General features: G+C 37.3%; 1 protein-coding gene across 1 annotated transcript; it reads left to right on the top strand.

Moving 5' to 3' along the window:
* The first annotated feature begins 1,041 nt into the window (after nucleotides 1-1,041).
* On the top strand, nucleotides 1,042-20,532 carry LOC307124679 (GTPase IMAP family member 8-like). Its single transcript, XM_079814069.1, has 7 exons — nucleotides 1,042-1,194; nucleotides 1,326-1,360; nucleotides 2,863-2,928; nucleotides 8,325-8,975; nucleotides 10,661-10,735; nucleotides 15,638-16,306; nucleotides 17,486-20,532. Exons 2-7 carry the CDS (start codon nucleotides 1,345-1,347, stop codon nucleotides 19,282-19,284), a joined length of 3,276 nt encoding a protein of 1,091 aa, XP_079670195.1. The 5' UTR covers nucleotides 1,042-1,194; nucleotides 1,326-1,344; the 3' UTR covers nucleotides 19,285-20,532.
* The last annotated feature ends 964 nt before the right edge of the window (nucleotides 20,533-21,496 follow it).

Genomic DNA, 21,496 nt, shown 5'->3' with positions numbered 1-21,496 from the left:
TGTGTGTAATGAATGAATATAATATACAAGTTTCACTTTTTGAATGGAATTAGTGAAATAAATCAACTTTTTGATGATATTCTAATTATATGACCAGCACCTGTATATTCAGGTATGTGAACGTTGACAGTTCCACTCTGCCCCCTAGAGGTGAAACAGAAACAATGTATCCAGCCTGCAATTCATTTGTTCATTTCTACATGATGTATTTTATATGACAATGTAATTGGCAATGGCCGGGTTTAATGCTTTTCATTAGCTACTCTTCAAGCACACAGTGTACATTTCAAGAGTAACATTAATTGAATACGTTTTTAGGTTTTATACTATATTTTTATATGCGTATAATATATAAATATATATTCTGTAACGCTGTTGTTGTTGTTGTTATGATCAGGTGTCATTGTGTGATATCTTAAACCTGCGAAATGCAATCTTTAAATATTCATGCAATTATAATTATTATTATTGTTATTAAACAAAGCATTGCTATACAGTACATTTTAAAAATGTTAATCCAGTCTTAACCTGCCTACACATTCCAGTAAAGGTGCAAATGTTCTTTAAAATGTTTTAAAATGTTCTGTAAAGTAATACCAATGTTTTATGTTTAATAAACATATAATAATATTAATAATAATAATTGCATGAATATTTCAATGTTGCATTTCACAGGTAGACTAATTTAGATTAATAAAAATATACTGTAACAGAATACTAATAACTTCTGTTTTAAAAGCTATTACAATAATGAAATATGACATGTTTTTGGTGAGTTTACAATATAATAATTTTACTCATAATGTAAAAATTGTTATTACAATATGAGCTCAAGATTTAATTACATTTTGGGGGGAAAAAACATTGCATTATGAACATTTTATTATAAAAACAATGTAGTAGTTATTACATTATTCAGCTGCTAGTGTGTCCGTCACCAGGTGGCGCTGTAACACTGGCAGCAGAAAACCCCTCACACACACAACAGCCCGAGATCGTGTGTGTGTGAGTGTGTGTGTGTGTGTGTGTGTGTGTGTGTGTGTGTGTGTGTGTGTGTGTGTGTGTGTGTGTGTGTGTGTGTGTGTGTGTGTGTGTGTGTGTGTGTGTGTGTGTGTGTGTGTGTGTGTGTGTGTGTGTGTGTGTGTTCTGAGCAGGTTTACACCGGCCGCGTTCTCCCGTGGCTTAACGGTTATGGTAATGTTATAATCTTAATATTGTTCTATGGCATTATTATATATGCACATATTAAACTCCCCTGCTTGTTCGGTTACTGCATCTTTAAAAAAAGGCGGTGTCAGGACCGAAATAACTTTTAACTTTTATAGGCAAACCTGGAGCTATGAAATGGCGGCTCAACATTGTGAGTATGATCCAACATGTTTTAAATAAGCATTTAAGACAATTTTACTACATTGTAACTTTATTGCATGTGTGTTACATGTAGACAAGGCTCACATTTGGTATTCCAAACAGTTCCACTTCCTTCGCATTGTGCTCCTGCGTTGTGGTCCCCAAATTTTACAAATCGAGGCATATTATTTATGACCATAGCAGCTTTCAAATAATTTTATTAGATTTAGGTTTATTTTTTCGGCTTAAAAAGAAAAAAGCAAATCCCTAAATGTCACCAGTTTTTATTTTATTTTCAGATTTAGTTGATTTCTAAACATTTAAATTAGTTAACATGAGCAACACCTCTGTTCAGCATTAGTTAACGTTAGTTCATTAAAATCCAGCTGTTCATGGTTTGTTCATGTTAGTGCATTAATGTTAACGAGATTTTAATGATGCTTTAGTAAATGTTGAAATTAACACAAATATAAATAAATGCGTTATAAGTGCAGTTCATTATTAGTTCATGTTAACTAATGTAGTTTTCTAATGTTACTAATTAACCTTATTGTACAGTGATATGGACTCATGCACAATAATACATATATAGCCGAACTAAACACTCAACGTGACAAATTGATGAGCAGGTAAGAACATGCACACTTCTTCTGTCTGGAAATATGTGGATCTGCATGGAACAGTATTTTATGTTCAGTGAGGACATGACTCTCCTGAACTAAGTTTGCCAGTTAATCTCAGAGCAAAATTTGACGTTTGCTATGGTTAAGTTATCTTCCAATGTTGTTTTTATTTTGGAATTAGAAATGGCAATGTGTAAAAATAAAATAAAAAAAATCATAGCCTATAGGACCAGATTTACTAGCACGAGAGCGCAATCCCATAAAAGTGCTGATGGGAGTGGAAAGTTCAGCATGTGATCCACTGACGACGCGCTAATTAAAGAACACAGATGCAAACTTTCTGGATCATTTCCAAGTTAGCGTCTGGTTTAAGACTTGCTTTTTTGGGCGTTAAATAATGGCGCAAATACCAGTAAATTGACGAGCAAACCTTAGTAAATCCCTGAGTTTTGCATCTGAAAGGGAAACTCCTACAATAAGATCAGCCGCAAAAATAACCCTAGCACTCATGTATCACTGCGTGTCTTTAGTAAATCCTGACAGTAGAACAAAAGAGGGTTTGCACTGGCGCAAGCTGTTAGTAAATCTGGCCCATATCATGTGGAAACCTTCATATCGTGTGCTACAATATTAATAAAAAAAAACTTCAGCAAGTTATCAAATAAACTTATTTCAACAGGGTCTTTATACTCAGTCCTGGAGCCTCACCAGTGCTGCACATATTGGGTGTTTCGCTTATTGGACAAATCAGGTCATGGAGTACCAATCAGCTGATGAGTTCATTCATCTGACATCCAAAATGTGCAATTCTGGGAAGGTTCAAAAGGTTGATATTTTTTCAGCACCAATGTAAGCAGTTTTTGAAACTTATCTTGCAATTAATCAACAGATGCATCGTACAGCAAGAAGAGCGGACCAGGGCGGAGAAGAAACAGCATTGGTGATCCTCCAAACCGTAAGTGCAAAGACAAAGTCCATAAAATGCCTTCTTATAAAACTTTCTTACCATTATGTCTGTTGTTTTGACACTCTGTCATGATCAGTGTTGGGGGTAACGCATTACAAGTAACTAAATTACGTAATCAGATTACTTTTTCAAGTAGCCTAACACGTACTTTTACATTTACAACAAAATATCTGAGTTACTAAATAAGTAATGCAAGTTACTTTGTTTTCTCATGTATTGACTAATGCTACATTCCCACCGAATGTGAATTGAGCGTCAAATTCACGTCTAGTTGGACGCTTGAGCATTTTGAATCCATATTGAAAATCGAGCGATTGAAGCGAAATAGACGCGCGTTCGAGGCGAAAGGGGCAAGTGCTAGGCTGTTGTCTGTTTGCAAGATGGCTGATGTTGATGGAGCATTCATCAAGAGAGTCGCCGCTCTGTATTTGCTCTGGGCTGCGTTTCCCAAAAGCATCGTAAGCCTAAGTTGATCGTAAAAACGATCGTACGAGTGATCGTAATATTAAGGTCTGTTTCCCAAAAGCATCGTAACTTAAGTAGCACTTGAAAATGATCGTAGATCTACGAGTGCTCTGGAGTAATCGTAAAGCTCTAAGTGTATCGTAAGAGGACAGAGTTATGAGGTCACCTACAGGACAACCGGCAGATTACACCTTTAACTTTATTCAAGTGCATTGTGATAATACTATAAGGTTTTGATTGTACTTTATTGTACACTTTTTTTATTTATTTTTTTATTTTAATATTCTCATTATTATCAATGTTGATAAAAAAAATTAAAAAAAACTGTTCTGCTGCTTAATATTTTTGTGGAAACGGACTTTATGATCACTGGATTTTATAAAAAAAAAAATTATGAGGGCAGGTAAAAAACTAAAAAATTATAAATACACATCTGAATTAAATGAGGATATTTATTTCGTCTTTTTGAAATGTATCTTTTCTTGTTTTGTTTTTTTTGTTCAGCCTTTTGTCAGTGCCTCAGCCTGTAGTTGCTTTATATAGCCTAGACGTGTTTTGATTGTTAATCCGCATCAGATGACAATTATTAGGTGAAACGTTCCGAGGAAACGATTCCATAAAAGGTTATATTTCAGCACTTCGCAAATGGACAGCGACTCTTAAGTAGCACTTAGAGCGCGTTCTCGCGCGTTCATGTTAAGTACATTTTTGGGAAACGCACGTGGAATTGCTGCGAGTGATCGTAACTTCGCTCGTATAACACGCTCTTTAGAGCTAAGATACATCGTTATTGGGAAACCCGGCCCTGGACAGTGGCGTAGGGGTCAGTGTCGTCGTACTTGGGTCCAGAACCTCCGGAGGCGAACCCAGTTTGGCGAGTTTCACCAGTTGCTCCAGGAGCTACGCCTGATGATGGCCACTTTCAGCGTTACTTCCACCTGTCCCACGCCCAGTTTGATGACCTGTGTCCCACATCGGTGCGAGTATCGAGCAGACAGGCGCGAACAGATGCCAAAGTTCAGATTTTACAACTCGGACGTCAGACGCAAATTCGCTTCAAACGCATGAATGCACATAAAGCACCAAATAAAATCACTTGCGCGTAACGCGCAAGACACTCAATTCACTTTGTTGGGGATTGCCCCACTGAATGCTGGTGAATATGTTATTGACCGCTACAGAACTCTGGTCAGGGAGTCGGAGTCATCAGATTGAATTTGGCTGTTTATTGTACAAGATGTGACCATATACACATTAGTGTAGTTGAGGTAGTTTCTGAAATAAATCAAATAAAACAAATAAATAAATACAGACTATCTGCATAGTATGGGGCGCCGTTTGTAAAGCGGCTCACGCTGAAAATAACAGCAACATTTTGACACATTTAGCTTCAAACAATGTTTAAAAAACTGGTATGAATTTTTGGCGGTCACTTTTTTAGCACATTTACAACAATATTTGTCAACTTAGAGATATTTTAAATAGTTAAATCTAAATGTTAAATGTTAAATCTAAATGTTAATTGTTAAATCTAAATGTTAAATCTAAATATTAAATCTAAATGTTATATCTAAATGTTAAATCTAAATGTTATATCTAAATGTTAAATCTAAATCTAAATGTTAAATCTAAATGTTAAATCTAAATCTAAATGCTAAATCTAAATCTAAATGTTAAATCTAAATGTTAAATCTAAATCTAAATGTTAAATCTAAATCTAAATGTTAAATCTAAACGTTAAATCTAAATGTTAAAACCGGTTATCTGCATTCTGAATTTGCATATTAGTTAAATATTTAGTTTCACCCGAAACATTTAGATTCAACATTTATATTTAGATTTAACATTTAGATTTAACATTTAGATTTAGATTTAGATTTTGTATTTAGATTTAACATTTAGATTTAACATTTAGATTTTACATTTAGATTTAGATGTAACATTTAGATTTAACGTTTAGATTTAACATTTAGATTTAGCATTTAGATTTAGATTCAACATTTAGATTTAACGTTTAGATTTAACATTTAGATTTAGCATTTAGATTTAGATTCAACATTTAGATTTCGATTTAACATTTAGATTTAGATTTAACATTTAGATTTAGATTTAACATTTAGATTTAACTATTTAAAATATCTCTAAGTTGATAAATATTGTTGTAAATGTGCTAAAAAAGTGACCGCCAAAAATTCATACCAGTTTTTTAAACATTGTTTGAAGCTAAATGTGTCAAAATGTTGCTGTTATTTTCAGCGTGAGTCGCTTTACAAACGGCGCCCCATAGCATACTGTTCAATACAATAACAGGTATGATAAATTGCAGCCTCAATACTAACCCCACATAATGCACTGATGTATAATTATAATCAAGAAATATATATTAGCATGAATCCGCAATAATAACAACTGTATAGTGCAATGAAATTGACAGAACCAACCAAATATAGATTATATATAAAATGAACTGGATCATTCATACAGACAGTAATCATGACAGCCAGTGAAGGATATTATAACACTGGAAATGTTGCAGAGAATAAATTTGTAAACATAAGTAATACGAGCCGTAATGCTAGCGGGAATCCGCTCATTAAACAGGATCATATTACACTCAGAAAGATCGCTAAACCTCAACATCGTCATAAACCTGGTCTATCCTAGCGCCGTTGTTATACAGTGTAACCATCTAGGTTATTAACAATATACATGTCAATAAACTTACTTAATCATGAACTTTCTCTTGCACATAAACACAGCTGAGTGAGAGCGCGCGATCTGAATTCCTCCGCTGGAGTAAGTGAATAGGCAGATACGCTAAGACTGTACGTGCTGGAAACGCTGCACTACGTTACTTACGCAAGTCATAACTTAAAACTTCACACACACAGGCAACTTTAAACTTAAAGGAAGAGAATTCACAACACACTTCTTTTGCGCAAAATTGTGTCCATCGCACCAAGCTTAACGTGTCTATCAGGACCTCCAGACACGCGTCAGCACGTCTTTGACAACATGGAAATCACGCTCTATTCGCGTTCGGTGTGAACGCAGCATCGTGTGAACACAGCATCAGGCTTATTCGTTTCACTTTTGGTGTGAAAGGGCCTTTACATTTGCCAAAAATAAATCTTTTTTTTGCTGTTATTAAAAAACAAACAAGCCCAGCCCAAGTGAGGAAAAGTAACGCAAAAGTAACGTACCGCATTGCTTTCCATAAAAAGGAACTAAGTAATGCAATTAGTTACTTTTTTAGGGAGTAACACAATATTGTAATGCATTACTTTTAACCTTTAAATGCATACCTCAGGTCTTTAGTGACCCGAGATGTCATTCACTACCCTCCTCCTCATTCATTTTTTAAAGTTAGACATCAACCTTCTTAGTATTCCTCAATCAATCCATTATAAACAATATAAAAAGACAAAATAATACAATTATAATTGAATGCCTGTTTTTCCACTATTTTTTTGTCAAAATTGTATAGGGTCGCAAACGACCCGAGGTGTGTAAGAGTGTACGTAGATTTTTTTCTGCACAATAATTCATGAATCTATAATGAAATAAGTGCAATTCAGCTTTATTCCACAAGGTGGCAATGTCTGATACACAATGATGAAGTGACGTTTCACTCATAGTCACCGCAGGCAGAAAACTAAACAATAATCATTATAATCTGCAAAACTTGAAATGGCTCAGATTTACTGCAGAGCAAGTACTGAACAGGTTCAGATATTAGTGTCACTATCACTTGATGATGGTGAAGGAAGCTGTCAATGATCAACATTTTTAAGATGTTGAAAATGAGTTTTGAGAATATGCGTGAGATGGTGAATATGAGCCATGCTGAATGTGCTGGGAAATGAGCTCTGACAAGGACAATGGTGATGTTATAACCTCCTGGGACCCACGAATAGACTTTTGTCCACTGTAGTGGACATTATATTTTAGTGAATTTCTCTGACATCATACATGTCACATGTCACAGTCTGGATGTCCTATAAAGAGCACATTCGGGGCTTTGCAGAGATACCAAATATTTGGAGGTTTCACCAGGAAAACAACTTCTTCTTGTTAATGTTTAGCACTCTTATGGAGATATGATAATATTTTGTAATTATAATTTAAATCTGATTCATTTCCAAATTGTTTGTTATAAATTAACATCTCAGGGAAATGTTATGGGGTTTCTAATCAAAATTGAACTTCATAAAGGACTGTAATCTATTGATTTCATAAAGGACTGTAATAAAGGATTTCACCAGGACTTAAATCATGTTTATCAGGCATTCTGGAGACATAACAAGTGAATAGGGAAAGAAATTGCATATCAATATTCCTATGAAATATCAGATATTATTATGAAAATGTTCAATGTTTTCTCAGGAATTTTATATATTATCGCGACAGGTAAAGGTCTATCCATGTTAGATATAGATCCGGGTCGCTAAGGACCCGAATATGTATGAATGTTTGGCAAAACAGTCGTGCATTTAAGGGTTAAAAATAACTTCTTTCGGCAACCCTGAACACTGATATTAACATATCAATACTTCTGTCAGTTTGGATGGTTTGGTTTTGGTCTTCCCATTCATGCAACTTAGCATGGATAAAAGCTGTGAGCGCAGCATTAACAGAACAGAACCGATATAAATGTATTGCGGGTATCATCAATGTTCTTAATGACAATAATTTAATGTAACAACATAATTCAAGATACTGTAAATGAGTCTGAATCGAGGAAGAATATCAGAAAGCCTGGATGGAGGAGGGGAATTAACTCCTGAGCAAAGCAATAAAGCAGATGAATAATACTAAATGCACCATATGGATGCTGCGATAGGCATGGATCAGCTGATCCGAGCTTGACTGACATGACCTGCCAGAACTAACACTATGCTTGATTTCTTTCATTCTAGTGTCTGAACTAAGAATTTGGATTTTGGGAGAGAACTGGGCAGAAAAAAACTCAATTGGAAATTTTCTGTTGGAAAGAACAGCATTTGACAGCGAAGTGACAGCTTGCCTTCAGCAGTGTCCTGAGAGAGCCAGAGGATGCTTTGAGACTCAACGCATATCAGTCATCATCACACCAAATCTCTTTGACAGACAGCTTCCTGAAGCCCAAATTTCTCAGGCACTGAAAAGTTGTGAGGAAATGTCCGCTCCAGGTCCAAATGTGCTTCTGCCGATTCTGCATCCAGATCACACTGAGAAGAACAGAGATATCATGAAGTTTATGAAAAACTTGTCAGATGATACTATGAAACATACCATAGTAGTGTTGATGAGTCAGATGAAATACAGTGCTAAGGAGGATGAAGCTGTTCAGAGCTTACTCAAAGGATGGAAGTACTACACATTTAAACATGGGTGTTCTCGTTTCGAGTTATTTGAGAAAATCAAGTCCTTGAATATAAAGAATGAGGGAAGGCATTTCACCCCGGAAATTTACGAGCCACAACCAGATATGCCATCAATATCATTTGAACAGCCACATGAGAGTAAAAAGATGGAAACAGTGGAAAAAAGAGGAAAAAGTCATATGTCAAGTTCCTTAAATGTGACCGGTAGGTGTTGTGGCAGGGTATTAAATAAAGCTTCATGTTAAATTTACAGTGAGGAAAATAAGTATTTGAACACCCTGCTATTTTAAAAGTTCTCCCACTTGGAAATCATGGAGGGTCTGAAATTGTCATCGTAGGTGCATGTCCACTGTGAGAGACATAATCTAAAACAAAAATCCAGAAATCACAATGTATGATTTGTATGATACAGCTGCAAATACGTATTTGAACACCTGAGAAAATCAATGTTAATATTTGGTACAGTAGCCTTTGTTTGCAATTACAGAGGTTAAACGTTTCCTGTAGTTCTTCACCAGGTTTGCACACACTGCAGGAGGGATTTTGGCCCACTCCTCTACACAGATCTTCTCTAGATCAGTCAGGTTTCTGGCCTGTCGCTGAGAAACACGGAGTTTGAGCTCCTCCAAAGATTCTCTATTGGGTTTAGGTCTGGAGACTGGCTAGGTCATGCCAGAACCTTGACATGCTTCTTACAGAGCCACTCCTTGGTTATCCTGGCTGTGTGCTTCGGGTCATTGTCATGTTGGAAGACCCAGCCTCAACCCATCTTCAATGCTCTAACTGAGGGAAGGAGGTTGTTCCCCAAAATCTCGCAATACATGGCCCCGGTCATTCTCTCCTTAATACAGTGCAGTCGCCCTGTCCCATGTGCAGAAAAACACCCCAAAAGCATGATGCACAGTATTGATGGTGTTCTTGGGATGGTACTCATCATTCTTCTTCCTCCAAACACGTTTAGTGGAATTATGACCAAAACGTTCTATTTTGGTCTCATCTGACCACATGACTTTCTCCCATGACTCCTCTGGATCATCCAAATGGTCATTGGCAAACTTAAGACGGGCCTTGACATGTGCTGGTTTAAGAAGAGGAACCTTCCGTGCCATGCATGATTTCAAACCATGACGTCTTAGTGTATTACCAACAGTAACCTTGGAAACGGTGGTCCCAGCTCTTTTCAGGTCATTGACCAGCTCCTCCCGTGTACTTCTGGGCTGATTTCTCCCCTTTCTTAGGATCATTGAGACCCCATGAGGTGAGATCTTGCATGGAGCCCCAGTCCGAGGGAGATTGACAGTCATGTTTAGCTTCTTCCATTTACTAATGATTGCTCCAACAGTGGACCTTTTTTCACCAAGCTGCTTGGCAATTTCCCCGTAGCCCTTTCCAGCCTTGTGGAGGTGTACAATTTTGTCTCTAGGTCTTTGGACAGCTCTTTGGTATTGGCCATGTTAGTAGTTGGATTCTTACTGATTGTATGGGGTGGACAGGTGTCTTTATGCAGCTAACGTCCTCAAACAGGTGCATCTAATTTAGGATAATAAATGGAGTGGAGGTGGACATTTTAAAGGCAGACTAACAGGTCTTTGAGGGTCAGAATTCTAGCTGATAGACAGGTGTTCAAATACTTATTTGCAGCTGTATCATACAAATAAATAGTATAAAAAATCATATATTGTGATTTCTGGATTATTTTTTTTAGATTATGTCTCTCACAGTGGACATGCACCTACGATGACAATTTCAGACCCCTCCATGATTTCCAAGTGGGAGAACTTGCAAGGATAGCAGGGTGTTCAAATACTTATTTTCCTCACTGTACACATAAAGGCAATATAAACAAAGCTCAAATTCTTGATTTTGATATCATAAACATTCTCCTCCAGATAAGCTCAAACAAAAAGTAATTGAGTCATTGACATTGAGGAAACCCGCACATCAGAGCGCAACTGAAGAACGCAGTAAGTAATCACTGTCATGCTACCAATCCTTGAATCTCAACACAATATTCATACTATACTAGAGGACTTTGTATTAAACAATTGTTTTGTCTTCACAGCAAAACCCCCAGTGTTAAATTACAACCCCAAATCAGAAAAAGTTGGGACAGTATGGAAAACGCAAATAAAAAAAAAAGAAGTGATTTCTAAATTTACTTTGACTTGTATTTCATTGCAGACAATATGAACACAAAATATTTCATGTTTTGTCTGGTCAACTTCATGTCATTTGTAAATATGCATCCTTTCTTGTCATTCAGACCTGCAACACATTTAAAAAAAAGTTGGGACAGTAAAGCATTTACCACTTTGTAATGTTGCCATTCCTTTTCACAACACTTAAAAGACGTTTAGGGACTGAAGACACCTAGGGCCCTATTTTAACGATCTGAAACGCATGTGTCAAAGCGCGAAGCGCAAGTAACTTTGTGGGCGGGTCTCGGCGCTGTTGCTATTTTCCCGGCGGGATAAATGGCTCTTGCGCCCGGCGCAAATCTAAAATGGGTTGGTCTGAAGTAGCTTCATTATTCATAGGTGTGGTTTGGGCGTAACGTGAATAAACCAATCCGAGCGTCATCCAACATTCCCTGTAAAAGCAGGTGCGCAAGTTCCATTATGGATTGCTATTATTATGGCGTATTTACCAGGCGCACGCCAGGAGCGGTTCACAGCCGAGGAGACTGATGTGCTTGTAAGAGCAGTGAAAGACAGAGAAGTTGTGTTGTATGGGGATGGGAGAAACCCACCCAAAATAGCGTCGGTTAAACAGGCGTGGGAGGAAATAGCCACAATTGTTTCATCAGCTGGCATCCCCAGGACGTCGCACCAGTGCCGCAAGCGCTACAATGACATCAGAAGACGGGGAAAGTCCAAGCTTGCCAGCATCAATCGGGCACGCCGTGTAACGGGAGGTGGATCTGCCTCTACTCAGGACCTGACGCCAGCAGAGGACATCGCTGCGTCCACCCTCACCGATTTTTTTTCCTGGTTCTTGACGGACAAACCAATTTGTTAGATGTCCTTATATACATATATGTCTTGCCAGAAGTTGCCACTATTGGGCAAACAGGTCTCCTTAATTATTAGACTACAATTAGCCTGAATAATTTGTAAGCTAGATTTATGCCTATTTTTTCACATCTTCGTGGCACACCACAATGATTTCCGTCATCTCATGTGTTAATATTTTTTAGTGTAACAATTTATGATTTGCAAAAATAACTGTTGCATCTGTGTAGATTACATGAGCAAAGTGTATGCGCGTTGTGCACGCTATACATTATGGTCAAGCATGCGCCCTTAAAATAGCATAATGAACAACGCGCAACGCGCCACTGACTTTAGACTAGGTTTTTTCTGGTCAGTGGCGCAATTGTTTAATGGAACAGCAAAATAGCACCAGGGATTGTTTGCGCCGGAACACGCCTCCTTTTTTGCGCTGAACCGCCCAGGTAGCGCAAGTTCATTCACTAGTTTAGCGACGTGCTTCTGTGGAGGGAAAAGCGCGCTTTGCGCGGGTGCAAAATAGGAATGACACATGCGTCGGTGTACAAAGTCAATTGCGCTGGGTGCAAGATAGGGCCCCAAGTGATGAAGTGTTTCAGGTGTAATTTTGTCCCATTCTTCCTGCAAACAAGTCTTAAGGTGGGCAACAGTACGGGGTCTTCGTTGTTGCATTTTGAAGCCACACATTCTCTATTGGAGACAGGTCGGGACTGCAGGCAGGCCAGTCAAGTACCCGAACCCTCTTCCTCCGCAGCCAGGACTTTGTAATGTGTGCAGAATGTGGTTTTGCATTGTCTTGTTAAAATATGCATGGACGTCCCTGGAAAAGATGTCTTCTTGAAGGCAGAATACTATGCTCCAAAATCTCTATGTACTTTTCAGCATTAATGGTGCCTTCACAGAAGTGCAAGTTACCCTTGCCAAGGGCACTGACACAACCCCATACCATGACAGACCCTGGCTTTTGGACTTGTGGCTGGTAACAGTCTGGATGATCCTTTTCTTCTTTGGTCCGGAGCACACGGCGTCCTTTCCTCCCAAAAAATACCTGAAATACTGATTCATCTGACCACAGTACACGTTTCCACTATGTGATGGTCCATCCCAGATGCCTCCAAGCCCAGAGAAGTCAACGGCGCTTCTGGACACTGTTAACATAGGGCTTCCTTTTGGCACAGTACAGTTTTAACTGGCATTTGTGGATGTAACCACGTATTGTAGTGCTTGACAAAGGTTTGCCAAAGTAGTCCTGAGCCCATGTGGTGATATCGCTTACAGATGAATGACGATTCTTGATGCAGTGCCGCCTGAGGGATCGGAGATCACGGTTGTTCAGCTTAGGCTTGCGCCCTTGTCCTTTACGCACTGAAATTCCTCCAGATTCCTTGAATCTTTTAATTATGTTATGCACTGTTGAATGTGAAATATCCAAATCTCTTCCTATCTTTCTTTGAGGAACATTGTTTTTAAACATTTCAATAATTTTCTCACGTATTTGTTGGCAAACTGGCGATCCTCGGCCCATCTTTGCTCCTAAAGGATTAGACCTTTCTTGGATGCTGCTTTTGTACCAAATCATAATTACAATCACCTGTTGACATCACCTGTTTCAAATCACATCATTATTTAACCATTTTACCTCATTACTAGCCCTAAATTGCTCCTGTCCCAACCTTTTTTTAAATGTGTTGCAGGTCTGAATGACAGGAAAGGATGCATATTTACAAATGACATGAAGTTGACCAAAAAAAACATGAAATATTTTGTGTTCATATTGTCTGCAATGAAATACAAGTCAAAGTAAATTTAGAAATCACTTCTTTTGTTTTTTATTTGCGTTTTCCATACTGTCCTACATACTACATACTGAGTTTATTTGACTCCACGCTCAAGAGTGTTTACAAAGTTAATGAGATAAATAAAAGATTAATTAATTAATGAGTGAGCATTAGTGAAGACACCTGATGATAATGAGCAGAATCATTGAAGGAACTAGTCACCATTATGATGATCAGTGTTTGCTTTAGTTGGGCTCTTGACCCTTGACTTTAACATTAGTTTTTTTTTCTGGCTGCTTTAACTGTGTGTTTAGAAAACACATTTCTTTGTAAAGAAAGCACAGAGTCTGTTCAGGAGTTGATTAAGTTTTTATTAACATTATTAACATAATCATCATTTAGTGACCTGATAAACTAAAATAACTGTTTGAGCTTTCCTGTAGATGTAAGTCGCTTTTGATAAAATGTCTGCCAAATGCATAAATATCATTCTGAGACTAATCTCTAATTATATGGGTGATGTGTTGATTTTACATTGATTACAACAGCTTTGTGATGTTACAGCATGAGATTCTGAAAAAACAAGTTTGCAACTACATTACACACACACACACACACACATCAAGAATCAGTGTATGAATCTCAACAATGGTGACAAACAGCACATCAGATACACAGATTAACTCTGAACATCACAAAACAAGCTACTAAAAAGTCACATAAAACAGCCAAAATAAAAGACAATTGTAAGAATAAAAGCAATTACTAAAACAATTAATCTTATTATTTATTCATGCCGCTATGCATGCTGGGAGCTATGGGCAAGTTTTGATTGGTTTACCCAGACTGCATGGCAAAAAGCTTTTTGATGGCCACCATTGTTGAGATTCATACACTAATTATTGATGTCTCTGTGTGTCTAAATAACAGAGAGGTTCAAACCTCTTTTGAACAGAATATCTTATAAATCTCCCTCTGATTATACTGAAAACACCAGATCTGATGCTGTAGAATCACAGAGCTCCTGTAACCTATAAAGTAAACCTAACTCAAAGATTAGGCTCTAAATGACATCAGTGATTCAGCTCATGATGATTATGCCCAAACACTACCAACAACACCTGATCACATTTCTCTGGACTTGTCTGGGTGCTATTAATCAGTTACAGTAGACCGACAAAAACTAATGTTATAAAGTCAAGAGCCCAACTAAATCAAACACTGATCACCATAATGGTAACTGTATGACTCTGTCCTTCAGTGATTCTGCTTGTTATCATCAGGTGTCTTCACCAATGGTCAATCATCACTTAATTATCTCATTATCTTTACTCTGAGGAATGTTCATTTAACACTGGAGTTTTGCTGTGTTTCTGCTACACAGGATTTATTCAGTTAATAAATGAGATGAAAAGTGTTTAATTCGGATTATGATTTATCTTACAAAATATAATGCTAGAAATGTTTGTTCTACAAATACTGCAATTTGTAACAAAAACAAAGTAAGCCCAATAAACAATAAAACAATATCATAAAACAACTATGTAAAAAATGACTGTGATTTTAACGGTTAAAGGCTGTAAAAATGCTACGGTAAAACGTCAATTTATTTCCGTTCTACAGTGATTACCTGTAATAAATCCAACCTGACATTTAGTGTAATTTTACAAAAAAAAAACCATTACATTTTTTTTTTTTTTTTTGAAAGTGAAAAAGAACAAGTCACTGTATAATTTACAGCAGGAGTCTCCAATCTCAGTCCTGGAGGGCCAATGTCCTGCAGAGTTTAGCTCCAACCCCATTTAAACACACCTGAACCAGCTAATCAGTGTCTCACAAGGCCCTAGTAAGACCCTGACTAGCTCTGATTAGCGGGTTCAGGTGTGTTTCATTGGGGTTGGAGCTAAACTCTGCAGGACAGTGGCCCTCCAGGATCGAGATTGGAGACCCCTGATTTACAGTGGGAAAAAAACTTAAAAAGTAGGAAAGAAATAGGGGGTTGAAACTAAAGAAATCTGAATTGATAAAATACTTATTGTTTTTCAACTATAGCAACACAAGTTTTACTTGTTTGTTTCAGTGCAAAGCAAAATTTTTCAAAATCTCAATCTGGTGATGTTTGGAAGGAGCAGCGCTGAAAAGACTTTAACAGCAAATACAATACTGACAGGAGTGAATACATCTGAAACCATCCGTGAATGTGTGAAGAGACAGGGTGTATGCTTCACACCTTCATCTGAATATCAGGTCACCCTGGTTGAAATGCCGGAGCTGTACAATACATCTCTGTCTCAGAAGGATGTGCTGCGTGAGGCACACTGTGCTCTGTCTCTCTGTTCATTTAACATAGACACATTTCTCCTGGTCCTTCCTGTCAGTCCTCTCACCGATGATGATAAAGGAGAAATTGATGTAGTCAGTGGCATATTTGACACAGCTGATGGGAAGTTCTGGGATCATCTAATGATCTTGTTCATATGGGAGGGTAACAGAAAGGACAAAGTCATAACTGATTTTATACATGGAAACAGAGATATTCAACAAATTGTTCAAAGATGCGGGAACAAATACTACACACTTAGTGCACACACTGAGCAAAGACTTGAACATGAGCAGCTCTCAGAACTGCTCAATGTGATTACTAGCAGGAATACTCGCTACTCATCTGCTACATATCATGAAGCACAGATGGAGAAGAGGATTCAACTGGAGGAAGAAATCATTGAGTTAAAAATGATCAAACAAACAGGTAAGACAAACTTTAATATGTAAATATCTAAACAATGTATATTTTCTATTTAGCTTACCATCAATTAGATCATGTTGTTTTGTGGTGCTGTAAGTTTTTTCATGTCTGGTTCACAGACTGATTTATAAAGACTTGATTTTCTCTATATATTTTTCTATAACCTACATATTTTCAAAATGTTATATTTAAATGAATGTTAACTATGTTTATGTACTTTTTTAAGGGTTAGTTATAGAAAGTTAGAAAATGTTAAACATTTTATGACACATTTTATGTAAATGCCTAGTTCTGTCATGGGTCAGGGGTGTCCAAACTCAGTCCTGCAGAGTTTAGCTCAACTTGCCTCAACACCTGTCTGGAAGTTTCTAGTATGCCTAATAAGACCTTGATGGTACAGGTGTGTTTAATTGGGGTTGGAGCTAAACTCTGCAGGACAGTGGCCCTCCAGGAGCAGGTTTGGACACCCCTGCTCTAGATGGGTCCTTAATGTAAGCTGATGATAATTACAATGTTAACTCTTCATCACAACCGATTGGTCCATGTTCCATCTGCAGCCAATGAGCTTGCTGCACAACATTTGTATGGCAGGTTACCATTCTCTATAGTTTGCAGTGCTTTCAGAGTTTGTCTCAATCCCTAATAATCTAATAATAATCAGCAGCAGTGTAGCAGATCTATTCCGCCAAGACCAAATACATTAACATTGTCATATACATTACCATGCTAAAAATCTTCCAGAGAGTTGTCATGCTTGAATTACATTTATATTTTTCTCTCCGTTTTGGCCTTCCGTCCACACTGAGACGGCAGTTTAAGCCAACAAAAACGTAGCTTTTTGAAAACGCTCTCCATAGTGGAAAACGCCGTCTTCACGTTGTAGTGTGGACTGTGAAAATAGAGGAATTTGAAAACAATGACGCATGTTTAGTCATGTGATGCATATTGTGCCAATAGGTATTCATGTTGATACCACTAGTGTGCCTGTTATGTGCTGTACAAAATATGTTACTTCACGCACTCTTAATATTCACAGTCCTGCAAAGTGAGATATTTTGCTTAGTAAAATGATCCTGCCAGAAGAATTGTGTGATAACCTGATGCTGCGTTCACACCGAACGTGAATAGAGCATCAGGAATGAGTGATTTCCAAGTTAAGTTTAAGTTCTCTCTCTTCTGCAGCTGAAAAGGAGCGTCAGAAAAGGAGTACAAACTGTGTAAGGATTGTACTTGTTGGGAAAACTGGAAGTGGGAAAAGTGCTACAGGAAACACTATTCTCAAAAAAGAAGTCTTTAAATCAGGTTGCAGTCTGAAATCAGTGACATCCTCGTGTCAGAAGGAAGAGGGGTTTGTTAATGGATCTCCAGTAACTGTTGTTGATACCCCAGGCCTGTTAGACAAACATGTCTCAAATGAAGTAGTGAAGGAAGAGATTCTGAAGTGCATCAGCCTCCTCTCTCCAGGACCTCATGTGTTCCTGCTGGTGATTCGAATCGGAAGATACACAGAGGAAGAAACAAAAACTCTAAATTTGATCAAGGAAACCTTTGGAAAAAATGCTGGGATGTTCAGCATTATAATATTCACCTATGGTGATATGCTAAAAGATCTGACATTTGAGAGTTACCTGGAAGAAGCTGATTCCGATATGAAGATGTTAATCAGAGATTGCGGAGAAAGATATCATGTGATTGACAATACAAAACAAGGTGATTCTGAACAAGTCATTGACTTACTGGAAAAAATCAACAGAATGGTTGAAAAGAATGGAGGAGGATGTTACACCAATGATATGTTCAAAGAAGCAGAAGCTGCCATAAAACAGGAAACAGAAAGAATATTAAAAGACAAAGAGAAGGAAATGGAGAGAGAGAGAAAACGTTTGCATGAAAAGTACACACAGGAGATTGCTGAAATAGAGAGGAAAATGGACAAACAGAGAGAACTAATGGAGAGAGAGAGGAAGACAAGAGAGGAAGAACTCAGAATCAAGGAAGAGTTCTTGCAAAATGAACTTAAGAGAAGAGATGAACAAGAAGAGAAGGAGAAGAAAGAAAGACAAGAAGCTGAAGAGCAAAGAAGATTTGAGGAGAAGAAGAAACAGGAGCAATGGGAAAGAGCTCGGCAAGAAATAGAAGCAAAACGGAAAAAGTTAGAGAGTGAGCAACAAAAGAGAGACCAGGAATATAGAGAGAAGTATGAGAAAGAGAGGAGTGAAATGGAGAAACTGCACAAAGAGAGACTGAAGAGAGAAAATGAGGAAGAATACCAGAAAAGACTTAAAGAGGAGAGGAGTGAATGGGAGCTGAAAGAAAAGAAAATGATTGAAGAATTTGAAGATGAAAAAAGAAAAAGAGAAGAAAATGAGAATGAGAGGATTGAGAAGGAGCTTAAAGAAAGAGAGAAAATAGAGAAAGAGTATGAGAACAGCAAACTAGAGATGAAAAATCAAAAAGAAGAATGGGAAAAAACATGGAAGGAGGAGTGGGATAAAAGAGTGAAAGAGGAGAAGAAGAGAAGGGAAGAAGAGAGAGAGAAACTGAAAAAGCTTGAAGATGCATTTGAACGAGAGCGTAAAGAAGAGGAGGAGAGGAGAAAGAGAGAAGATAAAGCCAAACGAGAACAGGAGGAGAAAGAACGAAAAGAGATGGAGGATGAGTATGAACGGAAATTAAAAGAAATTAAAAGAAAGTACGAAGATGAGGCAAGAAAACAAGCAGAAGAATTCAATGAATTCAGAGAGAAATATAAGAAAGACTTTTGTGCTCTCGTGTCAAAGCATGATCTAGAGATGCAGGAGCTGAAGTTTCGGCATGAAAAAGAGTGTGTTGAGAATAAAAAAGAGTACAGTTTACTAAGTGAACTCTCAAATCAAAAAGAGAAAAATCTGAAAGAAAGAATGAAAGAATTGGAAGAGAAACACCAAAAAGAGATTGATGAGCTGAAAAAGAAGTATGAGGATAAATGTGTTTTAATGTAGGGCAGTGGCTCTCAACACGGGGGGAGATCGGAAGGGGGCGAACATTGCTTTCAAGAAAAGCAGGACAGGGCATCCCTTTGGTACTCTGTGTTTTTATTGCTTTTCAAGTAGAATGTATGCCTACATTAATAAATAACAAAACTGTTTCATTTGAAGAAAGTAATATTGTGTGTTGTTCAGAGACACAATTGCTACTTCGGTTTTGACTTCATTTGGAAATGAGACAGAGTGTATTTAGGCCATGCCCACACCGGGGGGGGGGGGACAATCCAACGCTCTACATTGACTTTGTATTGCGTGAAGCGCCTCCTTGTCATTTTTTACTTATAACAAAAAACAGAACAATGTCGAAAAGCTGATATGTAACAGGGTGTACAGAAAACAAGCTAAAAAACACAGAACTAAGTTTTTATAAGCTGTCGACCCCAAAAAACAGCGTTTAAGGAGACAAAAGTGGAGACAGGCAAAAAGACTTGAAGCTTCAGCAGAAGAATGGGTACATTTTGGGATCCTGACACTCAGTATTCTAAGTGTACAGTAAACATTTTGTAACTGTTAAGTCAAATATCCAAATGTCAGTTTTATGTATTATATTTCCTGTCTCTGATTACGTTCCCCTCTAGTGGGCGTAGTTCTCAGTGTCACGCTCAATTGCCTGTATCCACTTTTGTGTGAATATCCACTTTTGTGTGAATTTCTCGTTTTTTTGGGTCAACGGCTTAGTCCAAAACTTAGTTCTGATTTTTTTAGCTGGTTCGCTGTACACTTTGTCACATATCAGCTTTTAGACATTGTTCTGTTTTTTGTTATAAGTCAGAAATGACAAGGAGGCGCTTCACGCAATACAAAGTCAATGGAGATGGTTTGAAAGTGATGATTTGTGGGTAAGTGAGTCACATGCTCATGCTGCTTCGACTGATTAAGTGATTTAATTTTTTGTATTAAAAAGAATAGTGAAACAAAATGTATTACATTTTAAGTTGCAGTTCAATTGTAAAGTTGTTTATTACATTTATTTAATGAAATGACTAGATAGATCTCTCAATGACTAGAAGGTTATATATAAAATTTGATTTTCTTCTAAAGTAAACATTATCTTTTATCTGTTATATAGAATTTGCAGTTTTTAACCTTAAACAGTCTGTTTAAGGTCAAGTTTACTCTAATGATTATCTGAATATTTTCACTGTGTTATGGTAATTATGTTGCTTCAGGTATAACTATCTGAATAAATATAAATATTCCCTTTCCTTGAAATACTTTGTGTGCATGTGTTTTGTCCTGTTTGGTTTTCGTCCATTGCATAGACTGCCATGGTAAAAGTTGTTAATCTGTTTATGGCCGCTGATTCTGGACTCTTAACTAGAGTCCGTAAAAACTGCTAGATCTGCTTAGTTCTCGACTCTTCTTGGAAGAAAACAAACACAACCCTATGTATTTATTCGATACAGTGGCTAAATTTACAAAAAATAAAGCTTCAACTTCTGATGTTTGTAACCAGCACAGCAGTAATGACTTTATGAACTTCTTTACATGTAAGATTGATAATATTAGGAAGAAAATGTTAACCATCCAGCCGTCTATTACACAGTCCTTCCAGAAAAATGCGGCTTTTTTTTGTGATTGTTGCGGGCAAAAATCCTTGATTATGCGGCACGTTTTCTTAAAAAATGCGATGAAAAATGCGGGATATTTATGCAATTTTATGCGATAAAATTGCGGGAACTTGCAAAAATTGCGGTTTGATGAGAAAGAGAAAAAAAGCACTACATCACAGAAAGTGCTGGAATATTTAAGTTCTCATCTTGTTTTATTGAAGACCTTAATAATGGCTCAAATTTACAAAACATTTAGTCAATCAAGTTCTGTAGCTTTACAAAAGGAATATGCTACAACTTCTGAAAAAATTAATAAATAACTTCCTGTTTTACAGATGTCGCTATACAAAACAGACATTTGAGTGCTTCCAATGCACAAAGTGCAATCTCTTAAAGGGTTAGTTCACCTAAAAATGAAAATTCTGTCATTAATGACTTCCCTTTATGTTGTTGGACACAAATTAAGATATTTTAGTTGAATTCCGATGGCTCAGAAAGGCCTCCACTGGCACAATGTACACTCTCAAGACCCATAAAAGGTAGCCTACTAAAGACGTCGTTACAAAGTCCATCTCACTACAGTGGTTCTACAATAACTTTATGAAGCGACGATA

Source organism: Gobio gobio, assembly GCF_949357685.1.
Source record: "Gobio gobio genome assembly, chromosome: 1".
NCBI classification, from domain to species: domain Eukaryota; kingdom Metazoa; phylum Chordata; class Actinopteri; order Cypriniformes; family Gobionidae; genus Gobio; species Gobio gobio.
This window is presented reverse-complemented; position numbering and strand designations above follow the sequence as displayed.

Coding starts and splice junctions, on each gene's coding strand:
- LOC307124679 (XM_079814069.1), top strand. Junction 10,736..15,637: donor GAGCGCAACTGAAGAACGCA/GTAAGTAATCAC, acceptor TGTTTGTTTCAG/TGCAAAGCAAAATTTTTCAA. Junction 16,307..17,485: donor AAAAATGATCAAACAAACAG/GTAAGACAAACT, acceptor TCTCTTCTGCAG/CTGAAAAGGAGCGTCAGAAA.